This window comes from Zalophus californianus, chromosome 1 (genome assembly GCF_009762305.2).
Source record: "Zalophus californianus isolate mZalCal1 chromosome 1, mZalCal1.pri.v2, whole genome shotgun sequence".
NCBI classification, from domain to species: Eukaryota; Metazoa; Chordata; class Mammalia; order Carnivora; family Otariidae; genus Zalophus; species Zalophus californianus.
The window spans coordinates 77,210,774-77,231,430 of NC_045595.1; the positions used below are offsets into that span (position 1 = coordinate 77,210,774).

General features: G+C 35.6%; 1 protein-coding gene across 2 annotated transcripts in view; it reads left to right on the forward strand.

Moving 5' to 3' along the window:
• The window catches only part of NGLY1 (N-glycanase 1), a 56,430-nt gene extending 37,007 nt beyond the window's left edge, over positions 1 to 19,423 (forward strand). The window contains exons 6-12 of one of the 2 annotated variants that reach the window (XM_027583398.2): positions 1,559 to 1,680; positions 2,675 to 2,820; positions 4,796 to 4,906; positions 6,197 to 6,361; positions 10,762 to 10,947; positions 17,952 to 18,129; positions 18,502 to 19,423. In XM_027583398.2, the coding sequence (XP_027439199.2) occupies positions 1,559 to 1,680; positions 2,675 to 2,820; positions 4,796 to 4,906; positions 6,197 to 6,361; positions 10,762 to 10,947; positions 17,952 to 18,129; positions 18,502 to 18,677 (1,084 nt within the window). In that variant the 3' untranslated portion in view covers positions 18,678 to 19,423. The remainder of the gene's footprint in view (positions 1 to 1,558; positions 1,681 to 2,674; positions 2,821 to 4,795; positions 4,907 to 6,196; positions 6,362 to 10,761; positions 10,948 to 17,951; positions 18,130 to 18,501) is intronic. The other variant, XM_027583399.2, reaches the window with a different exon arrangement.
• The last annotated feature ends 1,234 nt before the right edge of the window (positions 19,424 to 20,657 follow it).

Consider the following 20,657-nt stretch of genomic DNA (forward strand, 5'->3'; position numbering starts at 1 on the left):
TAATATAGAATATACAGAATCCAGTATCTAATAATACTGGATATATATACTAATAATATAAAATTAGTTCAAGTTATTTCTTCAGTCAGCATACATTTTACACAGGTACTTTGCAAATATTGGAAGGTAAAAAATATATATAATTAAATCTCTTTTCTAATAAACTTTCCTAGGCAGTTAGATATAAACTGATAATGCAGTGTGAAGGGGCACAGGCTAACAAAGATATTTACTGTTTTCCTTTCTACTTCTTTGCTTGTTTAACTGTTAGCTGGTCTATGTATATAGAGCTGGGATGATGAACACTGTCAATTCTAGGCTAAGCTGATCATTCAACTTGGCACAAGTAGTATATAGAAGCGGCATAGGATGCTCTAATTTTGCCATTATTACTTTTTCATGTAAATTTACATCTTTTTTCAATTACTTAACTACTTAAATTAAATTCATTTAATTTAGCTAGTTTAACCAACAGCATCTGCTTAACACAAACTTGTCACTGTCGAGCCAGTTTATTAATGTAATGGTTTCCTTCCACAAGCTCATGGCCAACATCTCTGCTCAGCTAGGGCACATTTCTTGCTTAGCTTTATCAGCCGAGATCCTTCTCAACACAGTATGCAAAATTTGGTATTTTCCAATTTTATGATAATTTTGTAATTGGAGTACCTTTTTAAAACATTGTTGCAAACATCTTTCAAAAAACAACTTTCAAATTAGCAAGCACCTTTAAGTCACTAAGAAGGAAAACAGTTCAATCAAAAAGATCATTAGAGGGATGCCTGGGTGGCTCAGTCATTTAAGTGTTGGCTCAGGTCATGATCCCAGGGTCCTGGGATCGAGTTCTGAGTTGGCCTCCTTGCTTAGCAGGGAGCCTGCTTCTCCCTCTGCCTGCCACTCTCCCTGCTTGTGCACTCGCTCACTCTCTCACTGTCTCATTTTCACTCTTTCTGACAAATAAAATCTTAAAAAATCATTAGAAAATTAGTATTTTAAGTAGAATTGAGTTCCCTAAGTTTTAAAATCTTTATTGAGTAGTTTAAGTTGTTTACCTTTTAAATGCATGAGCTAATTATACGACTTGTTAGAATAATACTGACGCTTTAAGCAGATTTCCTAGAGAATCTCTGCCTGTCCAGATCTAATCTGCCCTTCAAAGCCAGTTTAAATACAAGCTGTCCTCCCAACCACTCTCCCATAACACTCAGTCTGACCTATTGTATGGTTTTGTCACATTCTGCCATGTATTAGTTATTTGTGTTAATTTCTTCTTCCTCTAAGGCCTGTAAACTTGAAGGCTGTACCACTGTTTATAATCATTTTTCACTAAAGCTTCTATTAACATAATGCCTCATACAGTCTAGGTTCTTTAATCACTATCTAAGAATGTGAAATGAAGCTAATGTAATATTAGATATCAACTATATTTCAATTAAAAATAATTTTCAAAAATGTGAAATTAAGAAATATTACTGTTTAGCACAGAGGTAATATAAATTGTTTAAAATTCTTGCTTTTATTAATGAATCAAAGCTTTTTTATGGTTATTTTAAAACAGATATAATAACCCTGAGAAACTTTTGGAAACAAGATGTGGACGGTGTGGCGAGTGGGCCAATTGTTTTACACTGTGCTGCCGAGCCTTAGGGTTTGAAGCTCGCTATGTTTGGGATTACACAGGTACAGAACATGGTGTAAAGCAGAGTAGTAGGGCTATGCAGACTTCAGGATTGGGTTTATTGTCTGGGCTCATCATTTTCTGTTACTTTCTGGCCTCGTCATTTTGAGCTTCCATTTGCCTTCTTTTAAAATAACAATAATACCAGCCTCATAAGATTTTTGTGGGGATGTCAAGATTTTTGTAGTACACTTACCATTTTGCCAGGTACTTTAAACATGACACTACAGACACTCTTTTATAAACAATATACTGTGACACTTGTAATAATGCTTTTTCTATATGAATAATAACGTGTAATATGCTCTAGAAATCTTCATTTTTTTGTAGGGATTAGTATAAAAGATGTAGTAATCTTAAATCTCAGTATACAAAAAAAATGTAATAAAAACCATGTGAAATTTATATTGTCCTTATTTAGAAATGACTCTTCTCATCTTCATTTTTAAAAATTGTTTCCCTTGTTCTCAGAATTTTACTTGTGTTTCCGTTGTTTTTTAGGATAAAATGAAATCTTCACTTAAGAATTCCTGTTCTCTTACACTCAAATATAGAACATCAATAACCAGAGATCCTTTGTTAGACCTCCTACTGGTTCTGGGTATTAAAGGGCAAAAGAGACTGCAGTTTCAAAAGTGGCATTAGCTCCTTCGTATCAGCAAAGACTGAGCCTGATGTTTTTGATGCTGTTGTTCAGTATGTTTGCCTTTTTAGAATTACAGCTCACATTATTTTTAATTAAGCTTAAAACTGACTGCATTAAAGGACATATTCCAAAAACATTTTCAAGGATTTCAAAGAGACAGAAAAATTAAAACAAGTATTCTAGAGTCTCGTGTGCCCCCAAATGCTCAGACCTATTAACTAAAATTTAAGACCTTTACAAATTCTGACCTGATCCTTAAGAGTTTGCGTACAGTTGTTGGGAATCATTCTGGTTTTAGAAACTTCACTTTCATTTCCTTTCTTTGTGTTGCTCTCTTGTCTCTTGAGTAGACCATGTCTGGACGGAAGTGTACTCTCCTTCTCAGCAGCGGTGGCTGCACTGTGACGCATGTGAAGATGTGTGTGATAAGCCGCTCCTTTATGAAATAGGGTGGGGCAAGAAGCTCTCCTATGTCATTGCATTTTCGAAGGATGAGGTACGGCAGAAGCAAAAAACATTTTTTCTAAGAATGAAATATTCCTTTTGGACAGCTTTTGAAGATATAGTTGACATACAATAAGCAGCTTATATTTAAAATGTATAATTTAATAAATTTTGTCATTTGTATGCACCCATGAAATTATCTTTGTAGTCAAGAGAGTGAACATACTCACTGTCCCTGGAAGTTACGTCCTTTCTTACCCCTCCTTCTTGCCCCTCTCTAGGCAACCATGCATCTGCTTTCTCTCATTATAGATTAATCTGCACTTCCAGAGTTTTATATAAAATGGAATCATACAGTGTATGTTCTTTTTGGTGAGCATGGTCTGTTTTTTTTTACTCAGCATGATTATTTTGAGATTCATCCATGTTATTCTTACGTATCAATAATTTATTATTTTTGGGCACCTGGGTGACTCAGTTGGTTAAGTGTCTGCTTTCGGGTCAGGTCATGATCTCAGGGTCCTGGGATCGAGCCCCGTGTCAGGCTTCCTGCTTAGCGGGGAGCCTGCTGCTCCCTCTCCCTTGCCCTCCCCAACTCGTGTTCTCTCTTGCTCACTCCACTCTCTTTCTCTCAAATAAATTTTTAAAAATCCTTAAAAAAATAATTTATTGTTTTTATTGCTGAGTATTCCATTGTATGCATGTACCATAGTTTGTTTATCCATTCACCTGTTGATGGGCATTTGGGTAATTTCCAGTTTTTTACTATTTCAAATAAAGCTGCTGTAAACACTTACGCACAAGTCTTTATATTGCCATATGCTGTCTTTTCTCTTTGGTAAATGCCTAGAAGTGGAATGACTGGATCATATGGTAGGTGTATGTTTAACTTTTTAAGAAACTGCTAAACTCTTTTCCAAAGTCATGTGCCATTTTACATTCTCACCAACAGTATGTGAGAGTTTCCAGTTTCTCTGTATCCTTGCTAACACTTAGTATGGTTATCTGTTTTTGTTTTTGTTTTTGTTTTAATTTTAGCCCTTTTAATAGATGTGAGGTGGTATCTCATTGTGGTTTTCATTTGCATTTCCCTAATGACAAATGATACTGAGTATCTTCTTACTGCTTATTTGCCATGCATAGCCCTCTTTGCCCATTTTTTTTTAATTGGGTTGTTCATTTTCTTATTGTTGAGTTTTGAGAATTCTTCATATATTCTGCATACAAGTCATTTTTCAGATAAATGCTTTGCGAAGATTTTCTTGTCGGTGGTGTGTCTTTTCATTCTGTCAGTGACTTTTAGAGACAAAATTGATAATGTCCAGTTAATCAATTTGTTCTTTAGGGATTGTGCTTTTTTTATTTTTTAAATGAGGTATAGCAGACATATAGTTGCACATGTACAACATAATGAATGATTCAGTATTTGTATAGATGTGAAATGATGGGTTGTACTTTTTGATGTATCTAAGAATTTTTTGCCTCGCCCAAGCCACAATGATTTTATCCTGTGTTTTCTTTTAAAAGTTTATATACTTTCAGTTTTACATTGGGTTCTATCATCCATTTTGAGTTAATTTTTGTATATAGTCCACTGTGTGGGTTGAAATTCATTATTTTCCATTTGGATAACAAATTGTTCTAGCATCATTTGTTGAAAAGGTTGTCTTTTTTCCATTGAATTGTCTTTGTACCTTTGTCAAAAATCAGTTCTTTAATATAAATTTAATACAGTAAAAATGGAACAAGGTTTTATTTAATTTTATGTAATCAACTTTGTAAATAAGTTTTTAAAAGCTAAATGTTCTGGAAATCTCATTTTGTCACAGGCTTTCCTGAAAGTGTACCTGTTAGAAAATGAATAAAAAGTATATTCTTTTTTACTTTTTTCCATAGGTTTTAAAATTTAACAAATTAAACAAAAGATAGCATTTAAAAAAATCTATTTAAGAATTACATACATTCTAGGTAGTTAGCAAAAGGTTGATGGTTGTATTCTTGTTAAATACTGTATTCTGTAATTTGAGGTGGTTGATGTCACTTGGCGATATTCTTGTAAACATGACGAGGTAATCTCCAGAAGAACTGAGGTTAAAGAAGAATTACTTCGAGAAACTATTAATGGACTTAATAAGCAGGTATGAGCATTTCGCATTTTTGAAAAGACATTTGAAGTTTTTGATATAATCAGGAAAGGCCAGTTTTTAACCCATTGAAATTCTGAAAGTAGTAGTAGTATTTTGCAAGCAAAAATATTCTAATATGTTAAATGCTTTTTCATTGAAAATTTTGAGGACTTATTTTAAATATGTGGCTTTTTTGCATATTCACTTGTCATAACATCTCTTTCCAAAGTTTAGTGAAACAGAATTTCAGTGTATGTAATACTAGACATAAAAAGTATGTTTTTATTTTTCAAAGAAATTGTGTCTTGAATATAATTACACACATTTCTCCAAGGATGGAAATTTTTGAAAACAAGGCACAGGAAATTGTTAACAGTGACTACTTCTGAAGAGAGGAACTAGAGGTTGAAAAAGGAAGATTCAGTTTTTATTTTATGTCCCTTTGTTAGTATTGAAATTTTTTACTATTATATATGTGTGGGGTTTTTTTAATAATTTAAAAGCCAAACCACTAATTTTGCTTCTGGCAAGCAGTTAGAATAGGGCAGATCCACTTAGCCCCGTGATTGAGTTTCAAGGTGAAGTTTCTTTCCATCTGTTTGGAATTTCACCTTCTAATGTGTAGCCCTTCAGAGAGCCTAATCTGAAAATCTGGAGTATTTACTAGAGCCTCTCACCTTGAAAGGCTTTGAACTCCAGCTTATTTACTCCACAGTACTGTGATTCTGTAAAAATTCTGTGTTCTTCAGCACGTGAGCCATCATTTCGTGGTTGCTTTCTCACTCTCTTTTGCTCATACCAGTTAATAATTGGCAAATGCCTGGAAGGGAAAGAGGTGGAATATGTTCAGTTCACCACAATTCATTTCTTTCCTTGGGATCTTAGCTTCTTTAGCTCTGGTTACCTTGGTAGCTCTCTGTTGTATTTAAACAGGCGTTTGTACGTGTGTGTCTGCGTGTAATGTTTTGCCCAGCTTTTGTACCTTTTCTTGGTAGGACACTTGGTCTGGCACAAGCCAGTCTGTCATAGCTGGAAGCAGAAGTTGCTACCTCCATTTTAAAATCTAGGACAGTAAAGAAGAGTTGGATATGGATGTCAAATTATTTCTTTACATAAAATTTGTAAAAATTATTTTAAGTTTTCCACAGTGTCTTATTTTCCAAATAACTATGTGTGAACAAAAAGTTGGTTATATCTTTCAAGATCCCATTAAAATACAAATGTTTTATGTATATTCCTCCTTAGAGGTGGACCTCTACTTTTCCCTCATCTTAATGACCTTTTTTAAAACATGAATTTCAGAGGCAAATATCTTTGTCAGAAAACAGAAGAAAAGAACTTCTCCAGAGGATAATTGTGGAACTTGTTGAATTTATATCTCCCAAAACCCCTAAACCTGGAGAACTTGGTGGAAGAATATCTGGGTCGGTGGCTTGGAGAGTAGCCCGAGGTGAAATGGGTCTAGAGGTACTTAATTCATTATAGTGTGATAATCTTCTTACTTCACTCTTTCCAATACTGTGCTCTTTGCTTACAGAAAAATGCAATGGCCGTGACCTTTCTTTCTTTCTTTTTTTTTTTTAAGATCTTACTCATTTGACAGCATAAGCAAGGGGAGCTGCAGGTAGAGGGCGAGGGAGAAGCAGACTCCCTGCTGAGCAAGGAGCCCAATGTGGGGCTCGGTCACAGGACCCTGAGATCATGACCTGAGCCAAAGGCAGATGCTTAACTGACTGAGCCACCCAGGCACCCCAGGCCATGACCTTTCAATTAACTTTTTAGAGTAATTATTAAAAAACATAAACATTTGAAAGAACCAATAATTGATTGACATAGTATATTCACGTGCAGGAGTTAGCAAGGCATTTTAAAATAGGATTTTCCTATGTAAATTTTCAGTGTCGTGTAACTATTACTGAAGTACATACAGAAAAATATACTAATTATAAGTGTACAGCTTAACAAATTTTCACAAATGGAGCACCCATGTAACCACCAACCAGAGTGAGAAATAGACCACCAGAATCTGAGGAACAACCATGAGTTCCCTTCCAGTCACTTCTGCCACCACTAAGAATAACCATTATCCTGGTTTCTAACATCATAGATTAATTTTGCCTGTTATCGTGCTTTATGTAAATGGAATTGTAACATACGTACTCTTGTAAATACTTTTTTTCTCAATATTTTGTGAAATTCAGACTTGCTGCATGTTTATGGCACATTTATTCTCATTGCTGTATAATATTCCATTTTATAAATGCAATTTATCCATGCCACCATTGATAGGTATTTGGGCTGTTGCTAGGTTTTGACTGTTAAAAATCATACTGCTGTGGACATTTATATACATGCTTTAGGTGAATGTCTTTATGCATTTGAGTTAGGTATATACCTAGGAGTGGAATTGCTAGGTGATAGAGTAGGAGTTAGGAGTATGTTCAGCCTTGGTGGATACTGCCAAGAAAGCTTTACAGCTTTCCGGTTGGGCCATTTTACACTCTCACCAGCAGTGAATGTGAATTTTCCACATCTTCACCTGTAGTTGGTTTTGTCTTTTTCATTTTAGCAGCTCTGGTGGTATGTAGTAGTATGACATTGTGATTCTACTTTGCATTTTGGTGATGACTAATGAAGTTGAATGCCTATTCTTTAAATTTTTGGATATCGACTTTTGGGAAATGCTTGTTCAAGTTTCTCAAAATAAGATTTTATACGTTTTAGAGAGCCGTGTTTACCTTTTTTCATATATATGAAAATATATAAATATATATGTATATTTATATATATAAATTTATAAAGTACAGTGAGAAAAATAATAGAATCTGGATAATCCAGTGGATGAAAGTGTTTTTTCATATATATTTGCTATATACATCTGGTATTGGCTAGAAATTATCATTACTGGTGTGATTACTATTATACTGTCAAATTTATATTAAGACTATGTCTTGATTAATGTCCCAAAATTAAATAATGAACAATGGAAATATGCCTATATTAGGGGCTAGGTGAAAAGCAATGTGCTCTGTAATGGACATTAAGAAAGTACAGCAGACCTGTCCGTTGCCTTTAGGCAACTTAAAGTTGACTCACTAGAAAGTGTTTTATATAAATGTCTAAGAAGATATGTAATGAAAAATGCTTAGAAGGAAAATAACCCACCACGGTATCATATCAAAATTCCAAAGAAATTAGGGTTTTATATCTACTTTTTCTAAGTTTGCCATTGTTGCAACTCATTTCTCCAACAAAGGAATATGTCCAAAATGGATGAATTATCCCCAGTAAACTTTATGTTTGCTTTTTAATTTACTTTAGGAGGCAGTTGAAAGTGTTGGTTCAGCCACAGAATTACAAGATCTAAATTCAACAGATAATTCAAATCACTGCTGATGCAGTGCAAGTTACAAGTTTAAATCTAAATGAAGCCAGTTTAAAAGAGCTAATTTAATTCACAGCTGTGTTCAATTTAAATAAAACATCGATATTAGGTCTTCATTCTTTTTTCTTTTTATGGACGGATGTGCTTCCTCTTGTATGGCATGTAAGTTGATTAAACTTTAAAAATATGAATTGGGTCATATGCCCAGATTGTCTTCTCTTTTGAAATTTTTTTTTTAATTTCTCAGTTACTGGAGACCATTACAGACATGGATTTAAAAAATCATTTTCCTGGGCGCCTGGGTGGCTCAGTTGGTTAAGCAACTGCCTTCGGCTCAGGTCATGATCTTGGAGTCCCGGGATCGAGTCCCGCATCAGGCTCCCTGCTCGGCAGGGAGTCTGCTTCTCCCTCTGACACTCTTCCCTCTCGTGCTCTCTATCTCTCATTCTCTCTCTCTCAAATAAATAAATAAAATCTTTTTAAAAAATCATTTTCCTTTTTAGAAGTAGATGTTTGTTTTAAAAATAAATTGAATAATGAAAAATGTCAGTCCTAAAAAGTTATGGAACTGTACCTTGAAATCATTTGGAAAAGAAGGAAACATTGGGGATAATATTTCCAGAAAGAAAAATTTTATCTTAATCTTAGATTTAAAAGATTTTACAAGAGGCACCTGGCTGGCTCAGTCAGTTGAGCATACGACTCTTAGTTTCGGCTTAGGTCATGACCTCAGGGTCATGAGACCGAGCCCCACATCAGGCTCTGCACTCAGCACAGAGTCTGCTTGTCCCTCTCCCTCTGCTCCTCCCCCTACTCACTTGCCCTCTCTATTAAATAAATAAACAAAATCTTAAAAAAATAAAAGATTCTATGGAATACTAGTTATTCTTGCTCCATTATTCATATGCATATATGATTATGTTCAGTAGCATAAATATCTTTCTTTTCCCTTTGGTAATTAGTTATCCTTTGTAAATCAGTAAGTAATGCTACTTTTAAATTTTATTTCCATTTGGCTTATGTCAGCGCCCTAAAATATCTTTGATAAAGAAGAAAAGAACTGGGAAGTTTTGTTACATGCTTCTTTTGAAGTTATCATTCATAATTATAAGTCATTTTCTAAAAATAAGCTGTTTTTTTTTTTCTTTACCTTTTTGACAGTAATATTCACAGGTTCTACTAGGGAATTATCTTTTTCATATATTTAGCGTTACTATTTTAATAATACCGACAGTGATGTATATACACAAACACTTTTTGTTTCTAAGATGTTTTATATTCTGCTTATTGATTCTTGTACATTTGAAGTTTTCATATTGTTTAATACCTAGTACCCAATGTTTAACAAAAAAGCATTGCCTACTCTTTTGATTGATTAGCAAATACTGTGGCAAGACATTGACACAGACTAGAGCAGTGGTTCTCAATGGTGGGTGATTTTTGCCTTCCAGGGGATATTTGGCAGTGTCTGGTGAGACAGCCTGCAATGCACAGGGCAGCCCCTATAACACAATGCTACTATGGCCATGTCTAAAGGACAGGGGCCATTGTGTTAGGGGCACATAAAGACACAGGATAAATATATTATCTTTCTTAGACTTTAGATTCACTCAGTGATTTCAGGATTTCTGGGGATTTACATTACAACAAACATGAATTTATTTTGGGCTAGAATGTAAATTTTTCCTGGAATTTTAAGATAAAACATGACCTTTTGTAGTAATTTACACATGTGGAGAATTGTTTCAAACTATGTGTCCCAGGCACTCTCCTAGCTTAGGGTATCAGGAAAAGATACTAATGAAATGGCTTTAAGTTGAGGCCAGAGGATGAGAAAGAATCAAGTATATGGAGAGTAGAAAGAATAGCATTCCAGACAGCGGGAACAGCATGTGTCAAGGTCCTGAGGTAGGAACTAGCTGGACCTTTTTGAGGAGCTGATGGAAGAGTAACATGAGATTGGTTGGAAAAGTAAGTGGGGAATAGATCATTTAGCGTCCTAGTAGCCATGGTAAAGGTTTGGAGTTTAAGTACAGTGGAAGTCATTGGAGTGAGTTAAGCAAAAAAGTGACATATCCCAATTTATCCCAATATCTAGAAAATCGCTTTCATTACCATGTGGAGCATGGATAGGAGAGGTAAGAGTTGATAGCTGGGAGTCAACTTGAGGAGACAATTGGAGTCCAATTTGGAGATGTTGGTGGTAGAAATGAAGAAAGAGAAGTGAATTTAGGTTGAACACAAATCACAAAAATATAAATCAGAGCTATACATAGTTTATACTTCTCATTTTCTGTTTAGTAATGGTTGGTGCTATATCCACATCATACTAATCCTATTTAACCTATAAAATATTTTCCAAATTTTTTAATGGCACCAACTCTTCATTTTCAAGCTGAAGGAAGCTCTTACCACTGTACATAGCAGTTCCTCATATATAGTCTTCCATTATTTTGAAAACTAATTCTGCTTTCTTTTTAAGAGAAAAGAAACCCTGTTCATCCCCTCTGAAAATGAGAAGATTTTGAAACAGCTCCACCTTTGTTATAATGTTGTGAAAGATAGTTACGTCCGAGTTTCAAATAATAATCAGACCATTTCTGGATGGGAGAATGGTGTGTGGAAAATGGAATCCATATTCAGAAAAGTTGAAACAGACTGGAACATGGTAATTTCATGCATGAAACTGTTTAAAAACTTTGTCATTGTTTAAACAAATGTAGATTATTTCAGTTGTGTATAATGTGAAAACTAATATATCAAAATTTTAGTGATCTTCAAACCTGTAAAAGAAAATCCTGCTTCCAACATTTCTTTAATCAAAAGTCCCTAAGAAATTTGTGCATTTGTATCAAGGAAAGCATCCATTTTCATCAAAGAGGCTGAACTTAATTCACTCATGGGGAAAATAAGTGTGTGACCAACTCATGACTAGTGTTTGCCTGAATATATAAAATATAGTGGTATTTAATTCCTTCACAGGTACTTATTGATTACCTACTAAATGCAGGCTACTGGGGACTCTAACATTCAATCTAAATTTAACATACTTTCATTTCATGAGAATGTAGATGATTGGGCGCCTGGGTGGCTTAGTTGGTTGGGCAGCTGCCTTCGGCTCAGGTCGTGATCCTGGAGTCCCTGGATCGAGTCCCGCATCGGGCTCCCTGCTTGGCGGGGAGTCTGCTTCGCCCTCTGGCCATCCCCCCTCTCATGTGCTCTCTCTCTCTCATTCTCTTTCTCAAATAAATAAATAAAATCTTTAAAAAAAAAAAAGAATGTGGATGATTAAGCAGCAATATTGGTTATTTCTTCTCCGTGCCCTAAAGAATAAAGGAATGGATGCTAGGACTATAGTAGTTTACTTACACCAACCTGCGCTGTCGGCACAGGTTATCTGTTACAAGTAAGAAGCTTTGCCTTTAAACTGCCCTCCCCTTAGATATGCACCAGGAATGAACACAGAACTATTCACATGACCTCAGTAGATTGAGCCATACTATTGATAGATTTTCATAGGAGTTAATCAGCTTATAGGGAGCTTTTAAAGTTTGGGAAGGGAAGTTTCTCATTTGTAAGACACATTGGCTAGATTTTAAAAGTAAGTCACGGGTTAACAGCTGCTAGTGTTTATGCTTATCACTGTTCTAGGCATTAGTCAGAATACAGAAGACATACAGAGATAAGATCCTTGCCTTTTTTTTTTCCAGTCATATGTTTTTGTTCTGAAATTTACCTTGGTGCTTATATTGATGATCTTTTTGTATTAAACTAAGAATAGCTTACAACATTATTAAAATTGTAGGTTTAGGAATTTTCTTCTTGAGTTGAAGAACATAAAAAATAGAGCAAGATCAAATTGAAAATTTTAAGATGTGTATATCTGTAATTGATTATATTGTTGATGAGAGAGGATGAACTTCTCTGGAAGACTATCCTTAGCCTAAAGATTCTTCTGAACAGAAAGCAGGATGGGATAGACATGTTATGTATCCAAGGACTAAGCTATCCTTGTGGAACTGAAGAAAGAGTATGCCTTTCTTCCTCACCAGCAGTGTTAATGGAGAAAGTTAATGGAGAAAATAATGACTTTCTGAAGAAGATGTGGTGTGGTGAGAAACAGGTCGATTCTTTGGGATAGTTCTTCTCTGCCTTACTCATTTGTTCATCAGCAAACATTTACTGAATGCCTGTTAAGTCAGGCGTTGTTCTCAGCTACATGGATAAAAAGATAAAGATACGGTTTCTGCCCTCACAATCTAACAGGGGAAGCTGAAGCATAAACAGCCGTCTTACCCACGATGCAGAGTGCTATAATAAGGATATCAACACATTGCTATGGAAACACCAAGGAGGGAGTAATTAGCTCCGGCTGTGGGAGTTGGGGAAAGCTCCGCAGAGCAGGCAACATTTGAGCTGGACGCTGAAGGATGAGTAGGTGTTCATAAAGCAAGGGAACAGTAGGGGAAAAGCATGCAGTACATGGCATGTTTTGGAGTTCTCTAAATAGACCATTGTGGCCAGACGGTATATTTATGAGTAAGATTTAAATAATGTAAATGAGATGCAGAGGCCATTAAGTAAAAAACAGGCTCCCACTCCAAGTTTATGCCTTGATAATATGTGTACAAAGGACATCACTTTTAGAAGTTGAATGACTCAAGTTATAATATGAAGAAAATATTAGAATCTTAATTACACTTACAGAGTCTAGTAACTCAGAAGTAATATATTGCCATTGAAACATTGAATTTTCCACCTAAGTCAGTATTTTTAGTTTTGTATTAGCATGTTCCCAATTAGGGATTCTCTAGCTCCACTAAATAGAAGAAGCCTATTCCCCACCACACCTTTCCTCAGTAACCTCCAGCCTGGAATCATGACAGATCACATGCAGTCTGCCCTCAGATATTTAGAACAGATTCTTACCCTCTCAAAGAGTTACCCTCCCAGGAACAGGGAGACTTACTAAATGTTACTATTTGGCAAATACACTGTTCAGTGATGTCTTATTTGGAAGGAATATAAAAAGCTGAATCAAGAAGACCAATACATCTTTTAGGAGGCAAATGACAACACCTTGATAAAAGTGTTAATAGCCTCCTAATTAGTCTTCAGGCATCTCATAGTTTTCCATGCTGTTAAGCCAGAAAAGCATTTTCCAAACCCCAGTCATTACTGAGTGCTCGTAGGGTAAGAAATAAGTCTCTTCTGAGTCTGGCCTCTGCCTTCTTCTCTGGCCTTGCCTTGCACAATGCTACCCCCTTGCTCTACATTACAGCGGCACTGCCCTTCTTCCTTCTGTACAGAACCCCTTTTACTTTCCTTTGTGTTAGATTCACTTATTCCTTTGCTTGGAACTTGGTGTAAGCCTCACTCCCTCTAGTCCCAGCTAACTGGATCCATTTCCCCCTTTATTTATTCACCATACATGTACCTCTTCTTCACGACATTTATTTAACAAATTTGTGTAAGAATAGATTGTCCTACTGGAATTGTAAGCATTCTCAAAAGGCTTTGTCTTTTTTTACTCACTTGTACTCTCAGTATGCATATGTCTAGCATAGTGCCTGATAAATGTTTAGTAAAGATTGCTGAATGTAAGAAAGAATGAATGCATATGGCATAAATTCTACACCACCCTCAGACTGTATAGAGTGTCAAAGATACTCTGTCTTCATTCAGACTATCCCTTGGCATGTTCTTAAGTACTTTTTGCAAAGTGTCATCTTTGTCACTAGAGTCACTTTAGCACTTTTTGGTGCATGGTATTATGTCAAGAATTGATTCATTTAGTCATTCAGTAAACATGCATTGTCAGACATTGTGCTTGACCCTTAGGATGTAATGATAAATTAGGAGTCAAGCCTCAAGGTGAGCATAGACTACTGGAGGAGAAAGACATGTGGACCAGTTGTTCAGATTAGTGAAATAAGTGCTAGAAAAATATGGGTCTGTACATGACTCTAAGGGAAAGAAGACAGAATGAAGAACCACTATCCCTTCTTGAGTCCGAGATGATGACCTTGCAGAAGAAGTAATACCTGAATAGGCTTTTGGAGAAGGAAGCAGGAGAGTTTCTCAGTGTGGAGATAGGCTATAGAAGAAGGGAGCAGGAGATGCAGCATGTGCAAAAGCACTGGGGTGAGAAACGTCTGGTATATTTAGGGAAGAGGATGTAGTAGGAAATAATGGGGAAGAGTGGGAGATGAGACTAGAGGGGCGAACAGTGGTCAGGTCCCAAGGACTCTGATTACCTTGCAGTTATGTAACAGGAAACCATGAAAGATTTCAGGCAAGGGAAGGACATGATCACATTTATGATCCAGAGGTAATTACAGAGGCTACAAATAGAAAAAATAAGCGTAATAGAGAAAGATGTAAATACAGTGGGGACTGACAGTGATTTATGTTTGATTTCAGTGACAAAATGAAATAACCACAAAGAATCATGAGCAATACCAATTTACTAGCATTAAATTAAAATCTATTGAAATGCAGTTCTGCTAGATATGTGTAGGAATATGTGTCTGTTGTACAGTAAACTTAATTTTTTTTTTAACTAGAGTTAATCTTAACAGGCTAAGCAGAAAAATACATTTTAAGAGCAGAGCAAAGAACAGCTTCAACAGTGCAGTACAAACCAAACCTCCAGAAAACCATAGCAGTAGACAGAACAGCCTGGCATACGGTAATCAGAAAATCTTTAAGTAAGGATCTTCTGTAGAATGTGAAAAACATAAAGCATAAAGAAGCTCACATGCATATTGTTCTCAGTCTTGAAAATAGTGGTCACAGCCATAACCCAAAGGATAAGTTTCCATTGTGTGCATTGTTAGTGGCATAGCCGAGACCTTAAGCCATACACAGACTGGTCTCATTGTCACCCACAGATTGTGATCTGCCTATACTGTATGCCTTACAGTTGCCAAAAAAAGGGGAGGGATGGGTCACTAGAGGGAGGGTGTGGGGTGCTGTATAGATTTCAAGTCTGTAGGGGGTAAACTCCATGACTTCTGATTTTACTCTTCCTGCTACTAAAGTAAGGTAGCTCTTGGTAGTCCCCGAAACTGCAAGACCAAACATGTAGAACTGCACACAGTAAATGGCACCAATGAATTAAAAAGCCGACAGCCAAAAATTTGCCTAAGATAACCCAAGAAGTAAGGAACATCCAATAGTTTAAAAAAAAAAATTCTTTCTCTACTTTCTCTAGACCAAACAATTGAATATTTGAAAGTTTATAAAGTACTTTTTTTCTCCTAAATAAATTATAATTACTGGTTCTGTTGCTATTACACATAGAAAGGACTACAGTTGGGTATTTGTATAAATCTTACTGTTTGGGCACATTTCAGTTATCAAACTGAGTATACATATTCTTGATAACTTCTACCTCCAAAAATGCTGAGTGAAAATTAGTTGGTTAAAATGGTAGACAGAATATATTGTGAGAAAAAGATGACATGAATTTTCAATATCAGTAGAGTCTTTTATTTCCATACACTGTTTCTTTAGCCTAAGAGACCTTTTATTTGCTCACAATGTGTTTGTTTAAGCATTTAAGAATTCCATGATGAATTCTAGCCTATCCTTTAACTTTTTAGAGTCTTAAAAACTGATGCCCTTACAACTGAAAAATGAAATTTTAGAACAAGCAATTGTCTCAGACATGTTCAACAGCTATTATAAACCTTCTTATGACAGTTAAAACCACAGCTGTGGCCCAGACCCGTTTGGTATATAACTAAGACAATTCTGGGGGTAAGCTAGGAATTTGAAATTAACCTGACTTCAATCTGTCATATTTTATACCCACACCTTTGGGGGGAGGGGATCATTTGAAACTACTGAACTCTAAAAAAGTTACAAGACGTAAAAAAGTATATACTGAGACATAAATCTGAGTGTATTTGTCTTAAGATTACTTTTCCCAGTCTTTTAATTTCTTCCAACCACTTTTCTTCCAATAACCCTACTGTTTGGCTCGCCTTTTCCAGTTAATCCCCTTTACTAGGCATGGTTTTGATATAGTAATTAAATTACAGATAATCCATAGATGGCCAGTAGTTTAGGATAGATGGAACCAGTGACTCCCAGGGAGCACTGGTCAGTCCTCAGCCCCAGGTGTAGGAGAAACACTGCAGTAGGAATATGTGGGCATTAGAGGAGTTTATAGTGAAATTGCCCTAAACTTGAGTGGAGCAGTCAGCACTTCCATACATCTAGATGTGCCATCCAGTGCAATCTAGTCTAGAGAGTTCAAATCATTTTCCTTGGGGAGTGATTGTTTTTAGTTATTGATAACCTCCAGCTCACTGATTCTAAAAACTTTCCAATTAAATTAGCTGACATATTTAACCTGGAAGAAAAACTATAGGTTGTGAAATAGAATAGAATATCAATAGAATGCTAGCAGCGATTGATTTTTTTACTTGATGACTAAAAACAGGTAGTAGGTCATTTCCATGGCAGATGTATCATATGGTACTTCTATTTGTCCCGAGAAGTAAGAGATTTCTAAAAGAATATGTGTGTATGCAGACTTTTAATACTTAAATGCTATTTATTAAACCCATATGAATCCAGAGCCTCTGCCCCCAGAAAACTTATGATTTGATTAAGATCATACTAAGTATACACCTGATAGAAGTTACATTTGGGTAAAGAATTTTTGGCAGTTCACAATGGGGTGAAATTCTGGAGCACTGTGAAAGCTGAGAGTTTGGATTTAAAGCTCGAGCCAGTTACTTGCTGTACATTCTAGACCATGCAAATGATAAGAAGGAAGTGGGCTTTTAAAAACATTCATTAGGCAGTTGGAGAGAGATGAGCATAAAGTCGTGACTATAGTGGAAATTGTGGTATAAATGAGGAAAGGGTTTTTTTGAGATTTATTTCAAAGAAATGCATGAGTTATTGTGTGAATTTGAGCATCAGGGATAAGTGATTAAAGAGACAAATTTTTAGGGGTTTGGGCCTGGGTGAATGGAATTACCTGTGAAAGACCAAGGCTGTGGATGTCAATGTTTACGTCCACATCTTCAAGAATGTACTTGAAACTATGAGAGGAGATGAGCTGGAAGCAGCCAGTAAACTTGGATGCCTTAAATAGTATACATTTAAAGTGGTAAGAGTCACTGATAATGAAGGAATGGGAGCATACTATGTAGAGAGGCAGCATGAATACTACGTATTAAACCATTACTTAACAATGACTGAGTTATTTTCTTGACTTAGGTAGATGGCCCATCTCGCTCTAGGAAAGCTTATCTGAAAATCCAGACTTAGAAAAGATAAAGAATAATTGCATTTAAGAGGATTCCTCATTTTCAGCAAGGACCCATCATAAAGCTCATGTTAAATAGCTAGACTTAACTAATTTAAAAGAAAATATGATTTACTAAAATTTGGTTAACATCTACCTCTTAGGGCTGTATTTCTTGGGGCACCTGTATCCAAGTATCTTTCTTCCAGAGCAAAATACACTATAGGAAAAATTGCTGATGAAATGCAAAATGTTAACAGTGAAAATCTTCTCAGTGGAGAAGAAATTAGGTTTTTAGTAATCATTTGTATATAGTACCCTATGACAGTAAGACTTTGACTATATGTGTTTTCTGCACTGTTTTATTATTTATGACAATTCTTTGTTCTCCTCCTCCTTTGTAGGTATATTTAGCCCGAAGGGAAGGATCATCTTATGCTTATATATCCTGGAAGTTTGAGTGTGGGTCAGTTGGCCTAAAAGTAGATAGCATTTCCATTAGAACAAGTAGTCAAACCTTTCAGACTGGAACAATACAGTGGAAATTGCGATCTGAAACAGCCCAAGTAGAACTGTCAGGCGGTAAGCATTTGACTGGAGAATTAATCATGATGAGTATATTTAACAATCTGAAAAATAATTGCACTTATTTGGGCTTTTCATACCCAAGAGTCATTCATACTACTGCGCAAAAAAAGTAAATAAAATTAAAACTTGTATAACCTCATTCTAATAGAACTGTTTGTGTTTTTTACTGTGAAACACAAATGGATGAAGAAAAGCCATTTCTTTGTTTCAAAGGACATATTTCCTCTATAAGGAATAATTTATATTTATTTTTTAAAGGTTGATTGTACCTACAGGTTAGGTATAAAATATGTATTCCAAAACTATTTCTTTATATTCTTTAAGTTACTAAAAGCAAAGTGTTAATTTTTTTTTTTCCTCCAACAGATAAAACTCTTCGCTCCTATCATGATTTTTCTGGTGCCACTGAAGTTATTTTGGAAGCAAAATTAAGCAGAGGAGATGGTGTTGTTGCTTGGCAACATACCCAGCTGTTTAGACAAAGCTTAAATGACCATGAAGAAAATTGTTTGGAGATAATTATAAAATTCAGTGACCTTTGAGAACCTGAACATTATAGAAAAGCTGGCAATAATCAAGGACTTACCATGTTCTAAAGTAGTCTGTTGGTTCAGTTCAGTGCATGCGTAGTTGGCAATTTACTACCCTCTGCTAGCGTATTTCTTTTGCTAGCTATCTGTCATGTACCCCTCATGAAAATATATCTTTATACTATGGACCATAATGAAACCTTGAATTAAAAGCTCCCTTCCATATGTGACTGTAATTTGAAGTAAAGTCTTATTGCCTCAATATGAGATTTTAATCTAAAAACTCTTAAGTATAGTTTTAAAAGTAAAATGAAGGTATTCATGATGAAATGCTCTTCGTGATTATGATATAATCTTAAGCTAAGAGTAGTTATATGACATTTTTTGATCAGCCATTAATTTCTTCGTAAGTAATTAGATTTCCTAAGATTTTTAATAAGTGTGAAAGTATAGTATCTCATAAGTTATAATGCATGAACATTTTTATGATTGTAAATACATAGGCATTTAAGAAATAAAATGAATTATTTTGCCTTATATCATTTTAGTGTTTACTTTGGCTAAATAAGAATCTTTAATAAGTATGCTAAACATTGAAAATTGTTGGAATAGATGAGTTATGAAAACATTTATTGCGTATGTTCAGAAATACATTATAAATCCATGTGTGGACGTTTCAGAATATGCTTTACTTTTGAGTTTACTTTTGAGTATTTCTATCTACCTCATTGAATAAAGATCTGTTCCTGTCTTTGAAACTGTGTAACTAGATTGTACAGTATATGTTAATCAAGAGTTTTTGGTATGTCCATATAACCTCACCAACTGAATTTAGTGAACATTTATTAAGCATTTGTGTGCAAGCATTGTGATAGCACCGAAGGAGGCAGAGGAGAGAAGGACACAGCTCCTGTACTCTCACTCTTTGTGATGTTCTGCAGTAAGCTCTCAACTCTTCATACAATAAAAGTACATTCTCAGAGATTCTCACCCTGTGCGACTCAGTAGAACATTCGTGTGCATTATTAAAAAATGCACTAAGATCCTGAACAAAGGTCTTATATTTGCTTTTTTCTTTGTAGTCAAACTGTTGAGGATCAGTTTCTTTCTAAAAAGTTACATTTCAAGAAAATGTTCATGCCTCTAAAGGTAGGAGTCTTGAATATTAAAAAGTTTTCTGGAATTCTCCTGAGTTGATCATCGCTTCATATGTGGCCAAATACATAAAATTGGAGAGCCTTGACTCTTTACCTGTCTTGAGGTGTCTGGTACTGGCACATGAGTATTGTGATGAGCAGGTGGCCCAACCTTCCTAACCCTCATGAGAAAACCGAGAGATTGGCAAGCATAAAGATGTAAGAAAAATGTCAGTCTCGACTGAATGTCCCTCAGCTGTGAAAAGAGTACATTCTAATTTTTACTGTGGCTGTAAGCAGAAAAATGATTCAAGTTCAAATGTCTTATTTTTATAGAGATGAAATGTTGAAGAGGAAAAGTAGTTGCACACTTTTAAACGTATTCCATGAGAGTCTCAACCCCTAGGTTACCCAGTACATAATAATATTTTATTATACAGAAAATATTGGCAATAGTACAGAAGTTACAGAGCAAAACAATTCTCGGTAACGTATAAAGCTAAGTGACGGTAAACTGGTAAGGCCAAAGGAACAGGCAAAGAGGGGCTGATCGGGCAGACCCCCCTCACAGTGGCACTAATATCAGAGCTCAGCTTATGTAGCAGTCCTTTAGGATCTTCTCACTTAGGAGTACATGGTGCCTTGTGCCTAGAGTGAATGCCAGAGCACTGAGGGCGTAACTGCACCGCCTTCTGGAAACAGGCTCTGTCTGGTTGAGCAGCTTTCTACTGCCGTTGCTCATTGTTCCAAAAAGGCTTTCTATTCTGGCTTCAGGTCAAGTCCCATCATGATGGTTTTACAGTCTGCTTTTGGTTACAGTGAGTTTGGGTGGAGGGCGGTTTAAAAAAGTACTTGT